At 43.6% G+C, this 20,119-nt stretch overlaps 1 protein-coding gene across 1 annotated transcript; it reads right to left on the reverse strand.

Annotated features, from left to right (window-relative positions):
• Window positions 1–12,570: 12,570 nt before the first annotated feature.
• On the reverse strand, window positions 12,571–18,840 carry LOC147882987 (uncharacterized). The gene is made up of 2 exons (XM_087400540.1): window positions 18,068–18,840; window positions 12,571–15,556 (listed from the first exon to the last, which is right to left on the reverse strand). The coding sequence occupies exons 1-2, from the start codon at window positions 18,838–18,840 to the stop codon at window positions 12,571–12,573; spliced, it is 3,759 nt and encodes a 1,252-aa protein (XP_087256666.1).
• Window positions 18,841–20,119: the final 1,279 nt, after the last annotated feature.

Consider the following 20,119-nt stretch of genomic DNA (forward strand, 5'->3'; position numbering starts at 1 on the left):
GCTAGTTTTGCTCTCATGCGGTGGTAGAGGGTAGAAAACTGACCAACTTTGCTTCTCGCGGCATCTCCAAATTCCTCATATTTTTGTAGTTATGGCGCTCCAAAGAATTTAGTCAATCGATCCAATCAACCGGTCTGGTCAATGGTGATGTGACGGGTCAATGCGGTGGGTGACATGGCCGATGTGCTAGCGGCACGTGGAGGTGCCAGTAGGGGCTGATGAGGCAGGGAGGTGGCTGACAAATGGCAGCGACGACATAGGGGCGTTGACAGTGGAGGACGAGGCCAATATGAGCGGGCAGCGGCATGGCGGCGTGCCTCAACAGCCAAGGAGGGGGAATGGCTGGGGCATGCACGGAGAGGCGGAGGTGATGGTAGCGTCGCCGGTGCAGCAAGTGAGGAGGGGAGGTGGCTGGCGGTTGGTGCGATCGTCGAGGCGGGTAGCAGGAGGGCTGGCAGCTGGGCCCAGCAGTCGAGGCTGAGCGAAGTGGTCGCATGGAGGCCGAGGATAGGTGGGCTGCACGCTTGGAGGTCGAGGCGGGAGGTGATTGTAGGGCACGCACGAGAAGGCGGGTCGCTGGCGCAACAGGCAGGGAGCGAACGTGGTTAGCCGCTGGCACGATAGCCAACGCCGACAGCAGGCAAGGTAAGGATAGGCGGGGTTTGACTGCATAAGTGGTGGTGGAGAGGCCGAGGCGAGGCACAGTCGCCGAGGACAGAGGCCGAGGCGGGACGACAGCAGTAATACATGGGAGAGGGTGGGTAATTAGAGGGGTAGAATTGGGGGTATTAAAAAAGGGGGTAATTAAGGGGGAAATAGGGGAAAAAAGGGGCGAAATAGGGGAATAAAGGGGGTAAATAAGGGGGAATGAGGGAAGAGGAGAGCGGGGAATTAGGGGAAAAAATAGGGGAAATGGGGGGAAATAAGGGGTAAAATAGGGGAATAAAAAGGGTGGTAAATAAGGGGGCAATGAGGGGGGAGGAGAGGGGGCAAATAGGGGGGAAAATGGGGGAAATGGGGGGGAACAAGAAGGGAAAATAGAGCTCCTCTTCATGAAGTTAGAGAGTGTTCGGAATCTCCGTGGAGACTCGTATCCTGGGGGCCACACCAATTTTGTGAGCTCGTGTGAGTTCCGTCGTCAAGCATATTGTGAAGCAAGCATCATTATTGTTACGCATGAAGGGGAAGTGACGAGAAGGGGAGGGGGTGCATGGGAATTGCACTCATGAAGGGGAACCATGGGTGGAGAGAGAAATATACACAAGGAAGGAAGCATTCCCTGAAATATGAAGTAGAAGCTATATACAAAGAGGGTGGTGGCTCATCTACATGAAGCAAAATAGAAGAGGCTATCTAAGGCATAACAAGGAAGGAGGGAGTAGGCAATGGAGTGAATTCAAAGGTGGGTTGAATGTCAAATACAAAGAGAATGACCTCCTTATATAGCCAAGAGGAGGTGGCACTCCCCCCATCATAATATTGCACCTTTCCCCATGTTTGTCTTCTTCTTGGCTCCCATTGAGACGCACCATGAATTACATTCAACAATCCTTGGGAGTGCAATTTCCTTATGCTCCAAACTTAGGCTAGATATCCTTGATTTTTCTCTCAATATAATATCATTTGGGTGGGTTGCCACATTGAATTCTCTGCCACCTCTACCCCTTTCCAATCTTTTTAAATTGGAGTGGCCCAAGATTCTTTCTCATCCACCATTTCTTTATATTTTCTTCCATTGACCTTCCACCTCTCCACCTTCATTGCTTCCTATGGCCCATGAAAATACCTTTCAACCTCATCCTTTTTATTCATATTTGGGCACACATGGCATGGACTATATGCATAATTTAAAAGATGCTTGCCTATATGGAAGGAAGGCACATGGGGTTCCTTGCCACCTCAACCATAGGCCTATGGCACACCCTATAATACTCAAACAATGCCACATACTCACATAACTAATTCCTTTATTACTTTTACATTGGTTATTGGCATTAACAACACACGCACGCATGCATGCACATGCACGCACACACGCACACCCATGCACACACACACACACCCCCATGCACGCACGCACTCGCACGCACACACACACACACACACACGCACCCACCACAAACATGCACGCGCACGCACGCACGCACACACACACACACGCAGTGCATGCATGCATGCATGCATGTTTGTGTGTGTGTGTGCGTGCGTGCATGCGTGCATTGTGCACGCGCACGCGTGTGTGTGAATAAACTTAAATGCATATATATGCAATATTATTATGGTACCACATTTCGGCCAGGTCATAGGTGTTTTGTATTCTTTAAATTTGACATTTATTTTAATTGTTTCAATTATGATAGATGTATGTATATATTTACATAAAACTATATACATAATTAATAATATGATATTTGTTTAACATTACAATGTGGTCCCCTATGCGGGAAAGTAGTGATTTCTTTAATAAATTTGGTTCTTTGTATTCCACATTCATTTTAATAATATATGTATATGTATATGTACATATAATTATATTTGCATGCCACATTTATCATTTACACACACACACACACACACGTACATACGTACGTGTATGCACATCACCCCACGGTTTGAATATAGAAGATAGAGGAGGCATGTTTCTTCTGGTTCATTGAGCTTTGCAAGATTTGTATTAACTCGGGGGGGTCACTATGTATAAACCCTCTATATCACGTGCGTTCAAGGCCTATATTTAAAGTCCCTTATCTGTAAAAAATTTCATTAATAAAATGTACCCCTTTTCTATACAAATCTGTAAATTTTTTCCAAAACTATTTTAAATAGTCCCTTATGTATATTTATTTCTGTAAATTTTAGAAATAAAAAAAATCCTTCTGTTGAACTCACGTGATAGGGTTACATATGATGAGTGACCCCCCCGAGTGTATTAAAGAGTGTTACTTTGGTTGTTTGTATTCCATAAGTGTTAAGTTGATTGCAAGTTGTGAAATTGTGTCATGAACATGTGAATACTCCAGCTTTATTTGTTTTGCATAGGTGCAAACTTTACTGCAAGAGATTTACAACAAAAAGAATGTCATATTTGATGGAAAAAATTATATGACATAATTTTCCATCTACAATTTTTCCCAAATCTATAGCTTTTTAATTCATGAATTACAAACTCACCGAAGAGAGAAATTTGAGAATTTCGCAATGTCCATGATATTGTGAACATTGGAATGTTTTGCATAAAAATCCATTATCTTACCTATCTAGCATAAAACAATGGTTTCAGCTTCAATGGGTTTCATAAACTTAGAATGCCTTTGACTTTTCTTTTTTGTTGTATCTTCAATATGCTGGCCCCAAAACAAGACATTTAGGAAAAAAGACCAAAGTTGAGAAAAAGTCCAAATTTCATGAATACAGTGTTGCATTTGCATCTAGAAGAAGATGACAAGGCAAGGAGAAATTTCATTAACCACATGGAATGGGCTATGCATATACTTAAGTATCAATCTTATTCAAAGATAGAGTTTGATTGTGAGAATAAGAAAGTAGTGATTGATTGTTTTTGCAGCCATAATTGTAAATAACGTAGTGTAGGGTGGATATCTAAACGTTGTTGTTATAGACATGATAGCATGAATAGATATCCATGATTGTATCATGTATGAGTGTGGTCCATGATTGCCAATATGGTGTGTTGACAAGTTGCAGTTACAAATATAGAAAATATACCACGTTGATTTGTGCAAAGTATTATTATACATAGTAAAGAATGTGCTTCTAGTTTCAATTGAAAAGACAAGTTTAGTGTGGTTTGTGAAGACAAGTTTGGTATATCAGCATAAATTAGTATATAGTGATTTGATCAATCTTATGTGCATCGCATTTGTAGATGAATTTCATGGGTGTGTGCTTCTATGCTAGTGATTTTTTTGAAGGATATATTGCACTATTAAATATTTTTGGGAGCCATGAAATAAGAGGTGAGTGGAATTCACTTTGTATTCACATGCATGCTCCATGCATGTTTCTTGATTTGTTAGCACTACCTACCTTGTTGTAGTTTTATTAAGATTTTGGGAAACTTTGAGCATTAAAAAGAAACGAAAAGCTATTCTCTTCTTATGCTTTGTGTTCTATGTTTTGAATCAACTTGTTCATGTAGTATTTGTGCTTCTGTGTTTGACAAGCAGCTAGATAATAAGTGAACCATATTATAAATATCATAAAAAGATGATTTTTAAACATCTGGAAATTTGGCAACAGAAAGAAGAAATTCAATGCAATGATAGTGCATACAAGGAAAGAAAACAACAACACAAGTTAGGAGTTTAAGAGAATGGATGAGCAAATAGAAAGTTGCATAGGGAGAGGGAGGGGAGGGGAGCTATTAAGTTCGTCTCTGCAAGGATCTAAGAGAGGAAAAGTTGGAGTCTTGACTAATAACTAGGACACGAGCTTGGAAAAATTCCTAACATTGCTTTGCCACACTTGGCAATGAGGCTATGCCCCACTAGTAGTCCTCACTACTATAGGCTACTAAGCCTAGCATTTGGTTGGAAACCCAACACTCTTGAAATTGGTGCCTTTTTCCCAGCATTGGGCTATTGGAAGTCAGAGTTATAATGGAGCACGTCTTTCTTAGCCGTTTTTTATTTGAGCATGAAGAGCGGGGGGTATGGTGGCTTTGCAGATGCCCCGGCATGTCTTTCGCCTAAATCTATGTAGTCGGTTGACTCTTGTAGGACGCTCAATGCCTAAAACATGTGGGGGTGCTTGAATGCACTTAGCCCCTATCTACCATTACATTGCTAGCTCCCCAGTGGTGCTGGCTTATGTGGGGATGTGCTATAAGATTAAGCCCATGGGCAATCATGAGTGAACATGCCAAGACTAATTTCATGAATCACAAAGAACATTTTAGAAAGCTTTGAAGTAATTAAGTATTTTTAGGAGTGAAAATAGGCTCGTAGATGAAATATAAGTTATTCTTCAAGTGAATGCCAAATTTTAGAAATTGGCATTCAAATTTGAAAATAGGAGGTTTCATACTTTGAAAACTTCTGGGTTTCTTAACCAATAGGTGCTAGTTATGAATTCCAAGATTTCTCCTTCACCCACGAGTCTTTAGCTGGCTTTGCTTGGTAGAAGACTCCATAGTATATGATGTTAACACCAAACTATTCTTGGTGATTTCTCTTGTATCTTTGCATGTGCAAGTCTACAAAGTTCATCGTTCTTCTTCCAACAATCATATTTTGTCATTTATCTGGTTTCCATACCCAATCTGCTGAATGTGGGTCTAAAAAATAGCAGACAGTGGTAATGATTGGCACTTAATAGGTGTAATTATAGTCAAATCCAACAAGCTTAAAACAACTAGCTGAGCATTTTTTTTACAATGAACATTTCGCAAAATGAAGTGTGTCTCTCCTCTAGGAGCCTGAATCTTTCTGACAACCTCTTACATTATCGGAGCGCCTATTACTCCAAAAAGTAAGCAGTGAAAGCAACTTAGTTAGAAATCAAACTCATATGAACTGCAACACAAAACAAAAGTAGTGTACTTACTATGATTAGATCATCTACATGTTCACCGTCCCCAACAATTATCTCATCTTTTTGTTTGAAAGTACCCAGCTTGATGATAGCAATTGCTAGTGTTGCCAATGGTAGTCGACCATTTCCTTTCATGTTATTGATAAGATTCTTGAAAAGCTCCTTGTACTTGGAGATTGTCATCTCATGGAAGAACTTGAATGGCTCAACCAAAAAGGATTTATTCTCTCCACTCTAGTAGAGGGGTTAAATGCTAATGTGTAATGACATGTTCCTCCATCATTTCATGGATTCTTATTGCACACTGAGAAGTTTGAGACCCTCACACAATCCCCAATGTTTAGGCTTATTACAAATTCCAAGTAATACCGTTCATCACTATGTAATTTAATACATCCAAAGCCTTCTCTATCAGATAAACCTACATGCAAGCACTTAGGATAGGTTACATTCTATATCATATAGGTACCATATTTATTTAGTACTCTACCTTTGAAAATACCATTCTAAATACAGACAAATCAATGTCCTGTATTAAGAGAGGCTTGTAAATTGGTATTAACTTCATCCAAAATCATATGTCTCTCCATTAGTCCCACACAACAATTTGCTGGTTGGAGTATGAATTTTTTCTTCCTTCACAATAACAAACTTTCCTTTTTTGTCTTTAACCAAATTTAGCTTCAAGTCGAAATTTCTTTTCATGGAATGCCTTGATTTAGTATGTACTTTCTCAATACGTGGTGGACAACTAGTAAGCAATGACAAACCTCTACTTACAAAGCTTGGACTAACTAAAATCAAAATATTTGGGAAATTTTTGTTACACAATTTACATTCTTCACAAGCATGCACATTTGTCTTTGTGCATAAAGAAAATGAAATGAGTAATGCCTCTACAGTCTACAATTCTGTAGAAATGAAATATATGCAATCTAACTCATGAAAATATTTATATGATAGTATGTGTCAATAAAGAACACAATAACAGAGATTCAATAACAAAGGAGGGTAGCAAAACCATGCAAGTGTAATGTAATGTAAGAAAATGTCAAAACTCTATTTCACATCATTGATAAATTGTATATATTTTCACATACTCAACATAAGACTGTATTGTCATAATGTAAGTATAACAATAGTGTACAATATGACTGAGAACAACCAACCTAGGTCATTTCTATTACACAATTGAGTAATACATTTGTTTTAAGAACAAGAAGTTCAAAAGCTTTGATAAAAAGCACAAGAACTTTATGAAGTATTCACAACAAAAAACTTCTGTAGTTTGACACTCGGGGGGGTCACTCATCATATGTAACCCTATCATGTGAGTTCAACGGAAGGATATTTTTTATTTCTAAAATTTACAAAAATAAATATACGTAAGGGACTATTTAAAATAGTTTTGGAAAAAATTTACAGATTTGTATAGAAAAGGGGTACATTTTATTAATGAAAAAATTTACAGATAAGGGATTTTAAATATAGGCCTTGAACGCACGTGATATAGAGGGTTTATACATAGTGACCCCCCTGAGGTTTGACATGACTTAAGAAATACATCCGCAAAAGATACTAACATAGTTATTACCAAATGCACAAATTGATAAAAACACTGATTTTGGAATCATCTTCAAAGTGTTCATTTCTAAGCATTCTTGTTAAATGGGCATAAAGCTTGAGAAATTTGAAAATAGCAGATTTGCAATCTATAAAGTGCTCATATTCATGACAACATATACCAACAAAGCACTTCTCCAACGTCATTAAAAAATATGTATCCATTTTGTTGAAGCCATTGTATGAAGTAACATTCGCATGATACAATATTCTTTCAATTCGACATTTTAACCCACATAAGAAAGCAAAGAACTCTTCACATATTCTTTGTAAAAGACAACTAAATGAAACTTCTCATACAGATGAAAATACCACATAAGTTTTTAAAATTACAACAATGCTCATAAGATGCATCATCCAATAAGAATACAACAATGCTCATAAGATGAATCATCTAATAAGAAATTTATTAAAGTAAAAGACTGTTCAAATTTATGAGAAGTAGTAACAATATTAATAGTACTAACAAAGAATACTTAAAATAACAATCTAAACAATGAAATAGAGCTCAATGTTTTCCGTGAATCCTTCAAGCTTGTCAACAAAAATAATGTTAAAAAACTACATGAAGTCCACGTGGTGTAGTGGGTTTAGGTTTCTTAGGTGATTGCACCTCCTTCCCTTTTCGCTTGCTATGTTTGGTTTTGTTTGACCAGTTGCTTAGAGTGGTTTCCGTGGTAGCAATTGTCGTGGTATCTTCTTCCGACCCGCTCTGTAGAAGGACTTTGTCCTTTCCCTTCCCAATGTTCACTGCTTGCTTTTTTGATAGGTTTTTCCCTTTCTCAGGCTGTTCTCGAGAAGTACTCACATGGTGAGTTTTACCCCACCTTTTTATTTCTCTCGTGAATGCCCTAGCCTGCAATCTTGTGATGGCATTTAGGGACACTTGGGCTATCTTTCCCTGTTCGATTCCCAAAAGATTTAAGCTCGTAGTCTTAGGATCCGCCATAGGAGCGACAAGCCTTCATATCGAGCAATCCTTATACAAATGATCGACTCCGCAACCACTGCACAAAGGGGTATTTGCAACCGCTATGGTGGTAGGTTGGACATCAACTCTATGGGGACAATCCTTGTAGTGGTGAGGCCCGTGACACCCATAACATGCAATGGGATGACCTTACTTTGGCTTGTAAGGACACTCACTGTATCGATGTGGACCATGACAACCATAACAGGCTATCGGTGGTCTCTACTATGTTGTGTTCTTGTCCCTAAACCTAGGATTCACTAGGGCGTATATTGATCCCCTTGGATCCAATAATGACTGATCATGCTAGTCTGTTCATATTCTTCTTCCACTAATAGTGGTTGCTCATCGACCATATCTGGGGGTTGTTAAGCCACCCTTGAGGCAATTCTTCTACCGTGACTTGGTTCATCGGCAATATTCTCGGAGTAGGTGGTTGAGTACCTAAAATTGGTGGTAGTAAAGTCAAGTTTTGTGCCTTGTAAGCTCCTGCATTCTATTGTGCTAGACCTGAAGGATTTGGCTACATCGGTGGTGCAAGAAATGCAAGTTGTGGTCTAGCCAGATAAGCAGGTGGTTGGGGTAAAGCTCTAGGATATTTACATTGAGAAGTGTCATGAGCTCTCCATTTCGCATAGTGCATGCAGTACTGGCTAGGCCTTGCCTTGTTCTGTGGACACTCATTTGTGTGATGATTGCCTGAACATATTCCTCACCACACATTATCTCTCCAAGGGTACATGTGGGGGTTTGCAACTACATTCTTTTGTCCCATTCGTGCCATGATCTGATCAGCTATCTCATCAACACTTAAGTCCTTAGACACTTTAGCGACATCCTTAGACTCCTTAGCATGTGTAGGTCCTGACACATGCGACCCAATAGTAGAAGGGGATGGTGGTGTTAAGCCTTCATCCTGATCCTTCATATTGTCACTCAGTTTGATCACAATCTTGCTACATAACTCAAATGATGTAGGGTCCTTGGTGAACAAAACATCATGTAGCTTCTTGCTCTTGAGGCCTAACAAAAATCTAGGCAACAGCTGCTCATCACTGAGCCTCTCATGTGCTTCTTCGTATCAAGCATTTAGATGCTTGATCTTAGCAATGTAATCCCTTACTGACAAGTTCTCTTGTTGCACTTGATACAACTGATTTATCAAACTCCATTTTGGTCCACTAGGTGAAAACCCAACAATAAAGGTTTTCCTTAATGTAGCCCAATTAACTCTCTCTTCTGGTTCCAAGGCTCGAAACCATGGTCCTGCCTTCCCTTCTAAACTCAAACCAAATGCATTCACCTTATCTAGATCACAGACTTCCCCAAAGGCTTCACAAATCTACTCAAATCATTCCGCATGAGAGACAAGATCCCCTTCTCCTAGGTACTTGGTTATGAGCTTGGATATGGCAATAGGTCTATACCTTGAGGGGTTTGGTTCCCTTACTGGAATTGGTGGTGGTGGTGGGGCTACTACCCCCCTTCCTAGAGCTTGTACTAGGACTGTCCGTGAGGACGGTCTAAGTAATTGGTGGTTGCATGTATGGCCCTTCCGGTTCATAAGGGTGTATATATGGTGGGTTTCTCGAAATTGGATACGGACCATAGTTGGGTGTGTTTGGAATTGGTCCCAGACTTGATGGTCTCGGTATAGGTTTGGGGTTTAGCATTGGATTGGGTATGGGTCCGTTCCCACTCGATGGTGGAATCGAAACTGGTCATGAGGTACCAAAGGTTTGCACCATAGGTCTCTATGGTCTTACAGACTCCATTAGGCGGGTAGTTGGTCTTGGGACTGGATTAAGAGGGGTTCTCGAAATCGGCATTGTAATCCCCGTTGTTGGTATGAAGTTTGGTTGTGGTAGATAACGTCTATAAGAAGACACCTTAGAAGGTCCTACCATATGGGTATTTGCCCCTCATACAACACAGCAATCCAAGGTTCCTCATAAGTATCTCTCCACTGTTGCTCAAAACCAGGATAAGCCTGAGCATTAGGGTAGCGGTTTGGATTTGTCCCCTCTTCCCTTCTCTGTGAGGTACTTGGTCGATCTAGATTCACCTCTTGATGGCTCCAAGAAGTTGGAGGTTGCCAATTTGCTCTTTGAGGTTGTACTTCAAAAGAGAACTGTGAAGGTTCCATACTGGTCGAATTATTAGCCCCCAAGGCAAAAGTATTCACTTCTTCTCCTTGTTGACCCCGGCCTTCTGTTTGAATAGTGGTGGGAACTGAATCCCTACTCATCGGTTCAGTGACTAGGGGTGATGTCATGTCTCCAGGGTTTTGGTTCACAGTGCTTTGCCCTGCAAATGGGTTAACCATTTTCGCTTGATCTGCTAAACTTATCCTTCCCATGAAATTTGACAAAGACCCATAGAGTCTTGCCGATGTGTATGGTGTAGGTGATTGACTTTCAACTGATGTAGAGTTAGGGGAAATTGTGACCCTAATGTCTATTGCATTCTCCATGTTACTATCAAGACTCATAGAGTCATTTGTGCTTGTGTCGTCTTCTTGTCTATGTCCTTGTATAGAAGCTGAACTCCAATCAGAAGCTCCTGATCTCAAGGCCGCAAAGTTAGGCAAAAAGCTAGATATTCTATTGTTTGAAGCACTGTCACTAGGTCCAACCTCAGATCCTAAGACCTTACCATTTCTAAGTTGCATGAGAAGTCTTCAGGCAGGATTCGGGACACTGACACTTGGCACTGGGTGCTATGTTCACTACATTGGGCAGGCTGGTATAGCAGTGCACTGCTATAGGCTATGGCAGCACCCTGGCTAATGTGATCAATTTTTTGCAGTTTCAAGGTCTAATTGATGGCACTAAGGGTTCACTATGCAGTATTAGGGTCTTCAAGGGGTCAGACACCTAAGGCAGGCACTTGGCTAAAGCAGCGCGCTGCTATAGCAGGGGTCCTATTTGGGCAATTCATCAGTTGTTTTAGGTTTTTCACAATTACTAGGCACTTTTGGCAGCAGTTGGGTCAGTTTGATATAGCAGTGTGCTGCAACTGACAGTTTTTCTAAGCTCGAATCAGGTGGATACGAGGGAACAATTGGTATTCGTGGAGCGTACCTGACTTGTCTCATTGATAGCAGTGCCAAAAATGTTAAGCCCTTTGTGTAGATGACTCACATGTCATTGGGGATCGTCCAAGCATGCCCCAAGAGAGTGCTCAACTCCTTGCTACTTCCGAGTAGGAGCCAACTGCGCAATCAATGCTACGAATGTTACCTTCGCAGCCCTTGGCTTGTTGCAAATGCAATTCCACAAGAGGAGAGGGAGAGGGGAAAAGAGAGAGATGGCATACTCATGAGCATGGGTGAAGGGGAAATCGTGGACGTAGCAATCGCAAGAGACCATGGAAAGAAAGAAAGCATGCAAGTATTCCAACATGAGGGAGTGGAGGGAAGCTTGAGCTCTTTGCATTCAACTTGGCAATCAACAAGTGAAGACCAAAGTCAACATACTTGGTCTTTATACATGTACCTTTTTCCGAGGGAGGACTAACCCTATCTCCTTTTAGCACTCTCTAGACTTGCTTTTTCTCCTAACTAGTGGCGCAATGTGTGACGACCCTACTCTTGCTTCCCTCATTTTCTTTTAAGTTCTCTATTTACATGGCCGAATCGGTAAAAATGTAATTGCATATGTTACATCGGGTAGGTTGCCCAAGAGTTAACACAATAGGAGTGTTGTTTTTTGTTGAGAGTTGTGTAGAAAGGCTAGCTTTTGATTACTTCTTGTCAAAATCAAGAAAAACTAGTACGAAATCTCTTTTTTTTTTGTGATTTGATGTTTGAAGTGACCTCGAGGGGGTCACTCAATAAAAAATGTGACTATCACGTGAGTTCAACATAAGGGAATATTTAATTTCATTTTTTCTCACATTTTCACTTACAGAAGGTCCCATGAAAAGGATTTTGAAAAAAAAAATTACAGATTGAATAGGAAAAGGGTGCATTTTATTGATGAAAAGTTCACAGATAAGGGGTTTTATAAATAGGCCTTGAACGCACGTGATACATAGGGTTTACACATAGTGAACCCCCCGAAGAAGTGACCGATTCAAGGTGTCACATCATAGGAAAGAAGGTCAATTTGGTAAAAAAAGTTATTTGTTTATAATTTCTTTTGTGATAGGTTGTTAGAGTGTGTTTGTAAGTGTCTATTTGTGTCAAAACAGAACAAAAAACACCAAAAAAATCCCTTGACAGAGTTCAAAGTTGTGTTGACACAAGAAACTACACAATAGTCAAGAGTGTGCTACTATAGCATAGCAGCGTGCCACTTTAGCAGTAGCCTGCCAGCTACTGCCATCTGTTACCTACCCCCTATGACATCATTTATTGTGTCATTCTGGCTATTAGATAGAGGAATCTCTAAAGCGGTGCGCTGCTTTAGCACCGACACAAATTATTGCAAATTTTCATAAAAACCAAAATTGTCCAAAACACTTAGAAATAGTGCATCTGGCATGACGTTCGTTTTTCCCGGCTTGTGTTCAATTGTTATGTCAAACTCTGCTATGAAATCTTGCCAACGAGCCTGCTTCGGAGATAGTTTGGGTTGGGTCTGAAAATACCTTAGTGTAATATTATCTGTGAAGACTTTGGTATGCTTACCTTGCACATAGTGTTTCCACTTTCTTAAGCATTCTACCACGGCCAACATCTCTTTTTCATGCGTTGTCCATCTCTTTTCAGTGGCATCCAATTTTCTTGACTCATATGCAACTGGGTGTCCCTCTTGCATCAACACTCCTCTTAAGGCATAGTCCGAGGCATCCGTGTGTATCTCAAATGGCTTGTCAAACTCAGGTAATTTTAAGACGGGTGTAGAACTCATGATCATTTTCATTTCCTCAAAGGCCTTGGTACACTGTTCCCCCCACTCGAATTTGTCCCCTTTCTTTAATAGGTCGGTAAGCGGCAATGCAACACGACTATACTCCTTCACAAATCTTCTATTGAAGCTGCAAAAGCCTAGAAATGCCCGTACACCCCACACTGAGTTAGGTTGCATCCAATTAGTTACTGCTTTCACTTTGCTAGGGTCCATTTTGATTCCATGTTCCCCCACTATGTACCCCAAGAAGGCAACCTCCCTTGCACCAAATTCACATTTCTCCTGTTTGGCATACAACCCATGCTCCCTCAATTTGGCAAACACTTTCTTGAGATGCTCCCGATGCTCCTCCAGTGTCTTGCTATAAATCAGAATGTCATCAATGTAAACGATCACAAAATCATCCAAGTATTCCCTGAACACATCATTCATCAAAGTGCAAAAGGTAGCTGGAGCGTTTGTGAGGCCAAAAGACATAACCAACCAATCAAAGCTACCATATCTTGTTCTAAAGGCCGTTTTCTCCACGTCTCCCTCTGCAATTCTTATTTGATGATATCCCGACCTCAAGTCAATCCGGGTGAAATACTTTGCTCCTCCTAGTTGATCCATCAAATCCTCCAACAATGGCATGGGATACTTGTTTTTTATGGTAATTTTGTTGAGGGCACGGTAGTCCACACATAGCCGTGCCGATCCATCTTTCTTTGTGACAAACAAAACCGGCGCTCCGAATGGGGACTTACTTGGCCTGATAAACCCACTGTCTACCAACTCCGTGATTTGTCTCTTGAGCTCTTTCAATTGCGAATCATTCATTCTATACGGTGCTCGTGCTGGCGGTTCACTACCTGGAATCAGTTCTATCTTGTGGTCCACTCGTCTCTTGGGTGGCAATCCCTTTGGTAACTCTTTGGGCATGACATCTGCAAACTCATCCAAGATCTCCTTTATTTTTGCATCCGTCCGCGGTTCCAAGGCACTTGGAGTCGCCTTTGACTTCCCTTCCTCGTTGCATTCTGAATCTGCAACTCGCATTAACATCACATGCATCTCTGCCCCCTTCTTGACTTCCCTCTCTAATTGCCTAGCTGAAATCAGCAGAACCTTGGCATTCATACCACCCATCTTCGAAGGGGCTCCCATGTTATTCTTTTCTTGCTTGGGCATACTCTTGTCCGTTTTCTCCCCTACCTTGTCTTTCCCTTTACTAGCCCGTTGCTCCAACCTCCTTGCTTCTGTAGGGGTGATTAAAGATCTAACACATTTTACTTTGACCGCCTGACCCTGCATGTCAAGTAATAGCTCATCCATCCCTTTTCCCAGCAACATCATGACAAACTTGTCCCACCAAGTGATTCCCAAGATGGCATCATATGCATCCAACGGCACCACTAAAAAATCCAACTTTGCCTTCCAACCTCCTAGCTGCACTTGCACATTCCAAGCCATGGCCACATTAGCATCCTTGCCTTGACCAAAAGACACTGCCGTATCTTCCATCTTGGACAATTTCAACTTTAGCCTTTGCGCTGCCTCAGGAGTAATCACGTTGTGTGTTGCGCCCGTGTCTATCATGATCCTTTGAGTTTCACCATTGATCAACCCATCCACATAGATGTTCGGTACCACCGGCAATCTTGCAGCCAAGACCCTTGGCGCCACCCTCAATGCTCCCACTCTAGGCTCTTCTCCATTACCTCCGCTATCACGATCTGTGATTTCTAGCTTCTCACTGTCTCCCCCTGACTCCATTGCTTGAGTAAGTGCGATTCGGGGCCTATTGAATCCACCTCGTTGTCTGGGACAATCTCTAATAAAATGGTCTCCTCCATATGAAAAGCATCCTCTAACTGGTCCCCCACCTGCGGGTGGACCTCCGGTCCTTCCTCCAAATCTGGTTCCTCTTCCTGGCATCCGTGGCACCAATGCCCCACTTGAGCTCACACTCGATGCAACATTTTCTGCCTTATTCCCCGTCTCTTTGTTTTCCCCTCGAGGTCCATGTTTATTCCCCCAAGAGCTCGTAGGCGCACCCGTCCTACCAAAGTTAGGAGTTCCTCTCCTTCCTTCATGATCTACAATCCGTTCTACCATCACCAACGCATCCTTGTAATCTTCCGGTTCCTGCTTTTCAATTTCTCTTCTGGCCCAATTTTGTAGCCCATACAAGAAACCGTGCAATCTATCTATTTCATGCATATCAACAATCTGAACCATGGCATGCCGATATTTCGAGACATATTCCTTCAATTTTCCTTCACCGTGTCTTAGGCCTCTCCATTCATCTCTTAACTTGAATACCTCGTTTTGAGGAATGAAATATGCTCTCATCCTTGCTTTCAGGGCTCTCCAATTCCTTAATTCACCATTACCCTCTTCCGCTAAGAACCAATGGTACGCGTCTCCTTTTAGTTGTTGAGCCGCTATCTTTACTTGATGCTTGGATGCGATTCCTGCGAGCTCAAAGAAATCCTCCATTTCTCTAATCCATTTGTTTAGCACTAACGATTCCCGTTCTCCTGCATACTTCTCCGGCACTTGCGGCTTAAATCTGCCAAAGCTCCTCCCACTATTCCCTTCTGAGCCACTACTTGACTCTTCACTTTCCGTCTCAACCTCCTTCTACCTCCCATATTTCTTCTTCTTCTTCTTGGTTGAAGTCGGTCGTTGTGGCGACGGTTCCGACATTTTTTTCAAAATGGCCTCCATCATTCCTTTCAACTCTCTTCTCTCCAATTCTCCCCGTTCTAGTTCTTCGGTCACCCATCCAAACATGTTTATGTCTTGTTCACCTTCCCCTTTTGTGGATTTTTCCTCACCTATCTCTGGAACTAATAACGGTTCTCGGTCCCGGGCACCCGACGTGCCCACATTCGGTGCGGCACTGAATCCTCCACCAGGCACGTTCCAAAAACCCTCGCCTCTATCTTCCTTCTCTCTTTCTTCTCTTTCTTCACCTCATTTGTCTTTCTTCTCTTTCTTTCGTCTCTCCAGCTTGAGGGTCTCATGTTCTTCTTCACTCTCAGCCCCCTTATCTTTTCTTCGGTGAGGCATCGTTCATGAGACGGCAGAAGAAAACGCACCGGCAACCGAACGGGACAAATGGCCAATTCCCCCTTTTTCCCAAAACGGCGAACCCAGGCTCTTCGTTCACCAAAGAACTCCCAAACACACTGGAAACGGCAACCCGATCCACTCCTTCCCACAGGACGCAAGAACATGCTCCGAGCGACGCCCGATGGCGTGCACCTCAGAGTCGCTCTGATACCAAGTGTAACGACCCGCTTCCAACACTTAGCCAAATAAAGCTAGTTCTGCTATGGTTTTCGAAAACGGGGCCAAAAACGTCGAACGAACCCAGCAAGGGAACGTTTTCTACCTCACCACGGGCCCTCCGTGCATGTGCGGTGCGTGTAGTCCGTGCCCGCGCGGCGCCGTCCTAGTTCCACCCCCTTGCCTTCCGTGAGTCACCCTTACATTTCCACGTTTCAAGGTGCGTGATTGTACCAACATTTAACGTAGCATCAAGAGAGAGACTTAGAAAAATATTTGCACAATAACGATCTCAGAACGTTTATTCATGAGGGAAAATGCATACATGCCAAGAGGGGTCTCAAGCACCTTGAGAGCTTGACCTTCCATATAGTAGTTGCTGGCTGCTAGGCACCGCGACGCCTCCTTCGCCCAAAAAACGTTCCGAACACTCACGGTAGGTCAACCCTAATGTTGACTTTCTTAGACTCTCCCCGGTTCAAAAGAATTGATGTCCTCATCAATTAAAGGGAGAGCGTTGCCGGCTATACACAAAAGCCTAACCTCACCAAGGTGACTTAAGTGAGGGGCCACACACACACGCAAAAGCCTAACCCTGATCCGAGAACGTCTCGAATGAGTGGCCACACACACACTAGTTTGGCCTCTTAGTTGGGCATCAAAATTTGCCTTCTCCTCATAATGGGGGGCGAACAATGAAAAGAATGATATAATTTTACAACCTAATTTACAAAGAAAACAGTGCCTCAAGCTTTGGCATTTTTGAGAGGTCACCGCAAATACATATAGCTTCCCAAAATGAAAAATCATCCGTTTGCATAAATTCCCCGACCAAAATTTCCAACCTGCCAAAAAGGTAACATCGGGACGTGACATTGGACCGGGCCAATGTTTCCAACCCGCAAGCAACATTAGTCTCGAAAGAGGCCCCCTTGGCTGGATTTGCCTTGGAAGCCCACGTGCAAGATGAACAAGCCAAGCATCACCTGGCCAAAATTTCCACCCTGCTTCCAACATGATATCGAGGGACGACGCTATGCCGGGCCAATCTTTCCACCCCGCACACAGCATCAGCTTGCCGCTTGCCACCTGTCCAAGTGAACCAATTTGCTCACCCGGCCCTCGGGGGGGTCACTCATCATATGTAACCCTATCACGTGAGTTCAACAGAAGGATATTTTTTATTTCTAAAATTTACAGAAATAAATATACATAAGGGACTATTTAAAATAGTTTTAGAGAAAATTTACAGATTTGTATAGAAAAGGGGTACATTTTATTAATGCAAAAATTTACAGATAAGGGATTTTAAATATAGGCCTTGAACGCACGTGATATAGAGGGTTTATACATAGTGACCCCCCTGAGACCCGGCCAGAACTTCCAACCTGCCCAAAGTAAAATATGCCCCAACGGCTTGATCTTTCTTTCGGCACCTATCATCTCCATTGGCTTAGGCAATAAGCCCAAGTAACAAGGAGGAAAAGAATCTGAGCCAATACTTAGACTCGTTTTTGACTCTTCCAGTCGGATCATTGCGTTAACGCACTGCTTCCATTCTTTCCATGCATCTTGCCACGCCGACTTTGAATATTTGTGCATCACCCAAGAGAGAATTTTGCGTTTATGGAGAGTTTGATTTGGGCGCTTCACCGTTTTCTTCACCCTTCGTGCCACTTCTCTTCCCGATCCTCTTCTTCTCATCCTCACCCGTTTTGCACAAGTCCTTCCACCTCGTCGCGGCTTCATCTCATCACATTCTTCTCTTGAACACCGCACTTCCCTGCACCTTGGACCTTTTGCCCTGCATCTTCTTTGCGCTCCACAACCTAGACCCGTTCTCCTCTCCGTCTCTTCATCTTGGTCCTTCTTGACCTCATCCTGCTCCCTTGGCCTATATCTCATCCTGCACCTATGCATCCACGTTCCATCTCTTTGTCTCACCTTGGCCTCTTCTTCATCCGTCGTTTCTCCTTGAAACCTTGGCCTTCTCATCCCTTCCTTCATCCTTCTCGCCGTTCTACCTTGCCTTATCTTTCCTTCTTTCCCGTCCGAGGTTTTCTCTTTTCCTTCACCCGTTTTATCTTTACCTTCCGCCGGTTCCTCTTCATGCCTTAGCCTTTTCATCTTTCCCTTCACCCTTCCCGCTGTTCTACCTTGGCTTGCCTTGCCCTCTTTTCCTTCCGCCGTTTCCGCTTGGCTTTCCGCCGTTTCCGCTTCATGCCTTGGCCTCATCACACGTCCTTTCATCCCCTTGGCCATCATCACATTCCCCCTTTCTTCTTCTTCCTCCTCACGCTTCCTCCTCTGTCCTAAGGCTTCGCTTCGGGTCACGCCTCTGCATCTATCTGGACCTACACCTGTCCACCTCCATTTTCCCTTTATGTCTCTTGACTCCACCTGATGCTCGAGCGCATCGTCGTTTTCCCTTTCCATCTCAGCATTCTTCCTGCACATGCCTCTGCGTTGCCACGGGCTTCTGATCGCTCGCTTGTCCTTGCCCCAATGCCATTCCTCTTCTTCATCCCAAGTCTCTTCTTGCCATCCCACTTCGTCTTCCATGCTTCCATCTTGGACCTGTTCGCCGTTTCTCCTCGCTTCCGCTCCCTTTCCTCCGCTTGTGCCTTGCGCACTTTCCCATTTCCTTCCCGCACCTTCCGCGTTTTCCTCGGTCACCTGCACGCCTTGTGCATTTTCCTGACCATGTCACTGGGTCTTCGGCCTGCACCTTCCGTGCTCCTCGTCCTGACCTCCTCACCTTGAGCATTTGTTAGATTTTTCTTTGTTACAACGGCACTGCTCTTCGTTTCTCTCACGCCACTCAAACCTTTCGTGCCTTCCATCTCCGTTGCCATGCCTTTCACGTTTTCCTTCGTCACCTGTACGCCTTGAGCGTTCCTTCGAGTTTTCTTCGGGCCTACCATGTCACTGGGTCTTCGGCCTGCACTTTCTGTGCTCCTCATCCCGACCTCCTCACCTTGAGCGTTTGTTAGATTTTTCTTTGTTACAACGACACTGCTCTTCGTTTCTCTCGCGCCACTCAAACCTTTCGCGCCTTCCATCTCCGTTGCCGTGCCTTTCATGTTTTCCTTCGTCACCTGTACGCCTTCAGCGTTCCTTCGAGTTTTCTTCGGGCCTACCACATCACTGGGTCTTCGGTCTGCACTTTCTGTGCTCCTCATCCCGACCTCCTCACCTTGAGCGTTTGTTTGATTTAGCTTTGGTACAATGGAACTGCTCTTCTTTTGTTTTGCGCCACTCAAGCCTTTCGCGCTTCCCGTCTCCGTCACCGCGCTTCTCGCGCCTTGGGCCTTCCCTACGCTTATCGCGTCTCGGGGGTTCACCTCACCTGTTTTCCCAAACGTGCCTCTCGGGTCACTGCTTCCACATCTCGCGCCTTCCGCGCCGTTTCCCACACACTTCACGGCTCCCACACCGTTCACTCGGGGCTTCACACCCTGCATGCACCTCTCGGCTCCCACACCGTTTCCCACGCACCTCACGGCTCCCGCGCCGTTCTCTTTGCACCTCACGGCTCCTGCGCCGTTCTCTCGGGGATTCACACCCTCTGGGACATCCATCACCTCGGTTGGACCCCAAGTCACCTGTTTACCGGTCGTCTTCCTCGGGGCGCAGCTTGCACTCCCACGACACGGTTCCGCTTCCCTGCTTCCGCTGTCCATCCCTTTTGTCTCTCTAGCCACCGTTTCAGATCCTGTTCTCCTTTCTGCTTCGGCCTGCCACCATTCCTGACTCCACCTACGCCGTTCTTCCTCCTCCCAATCCTCATCTTCACTGTCACTTTTCGAGCCGCTTTCCGACTCATCCGACGTTTCATCCT

This window comes from Dipteris shenzhenensis, chromosome 29 (assembly GCF_047967505.1).
Source record: "Dipteris shenzhenensis isolate YYH24624 ecotype China chromosome 29, Dip_SZ_1.0, whole genome shotgun sequence".
Taxonomy (NCBI): Eukaryota; Viridiplantae; Streptophyta; class Polypodiopsida; order Gleicheniales; family Dipteridaceae; genus Dipteris; species Dipteris shenzhenensis.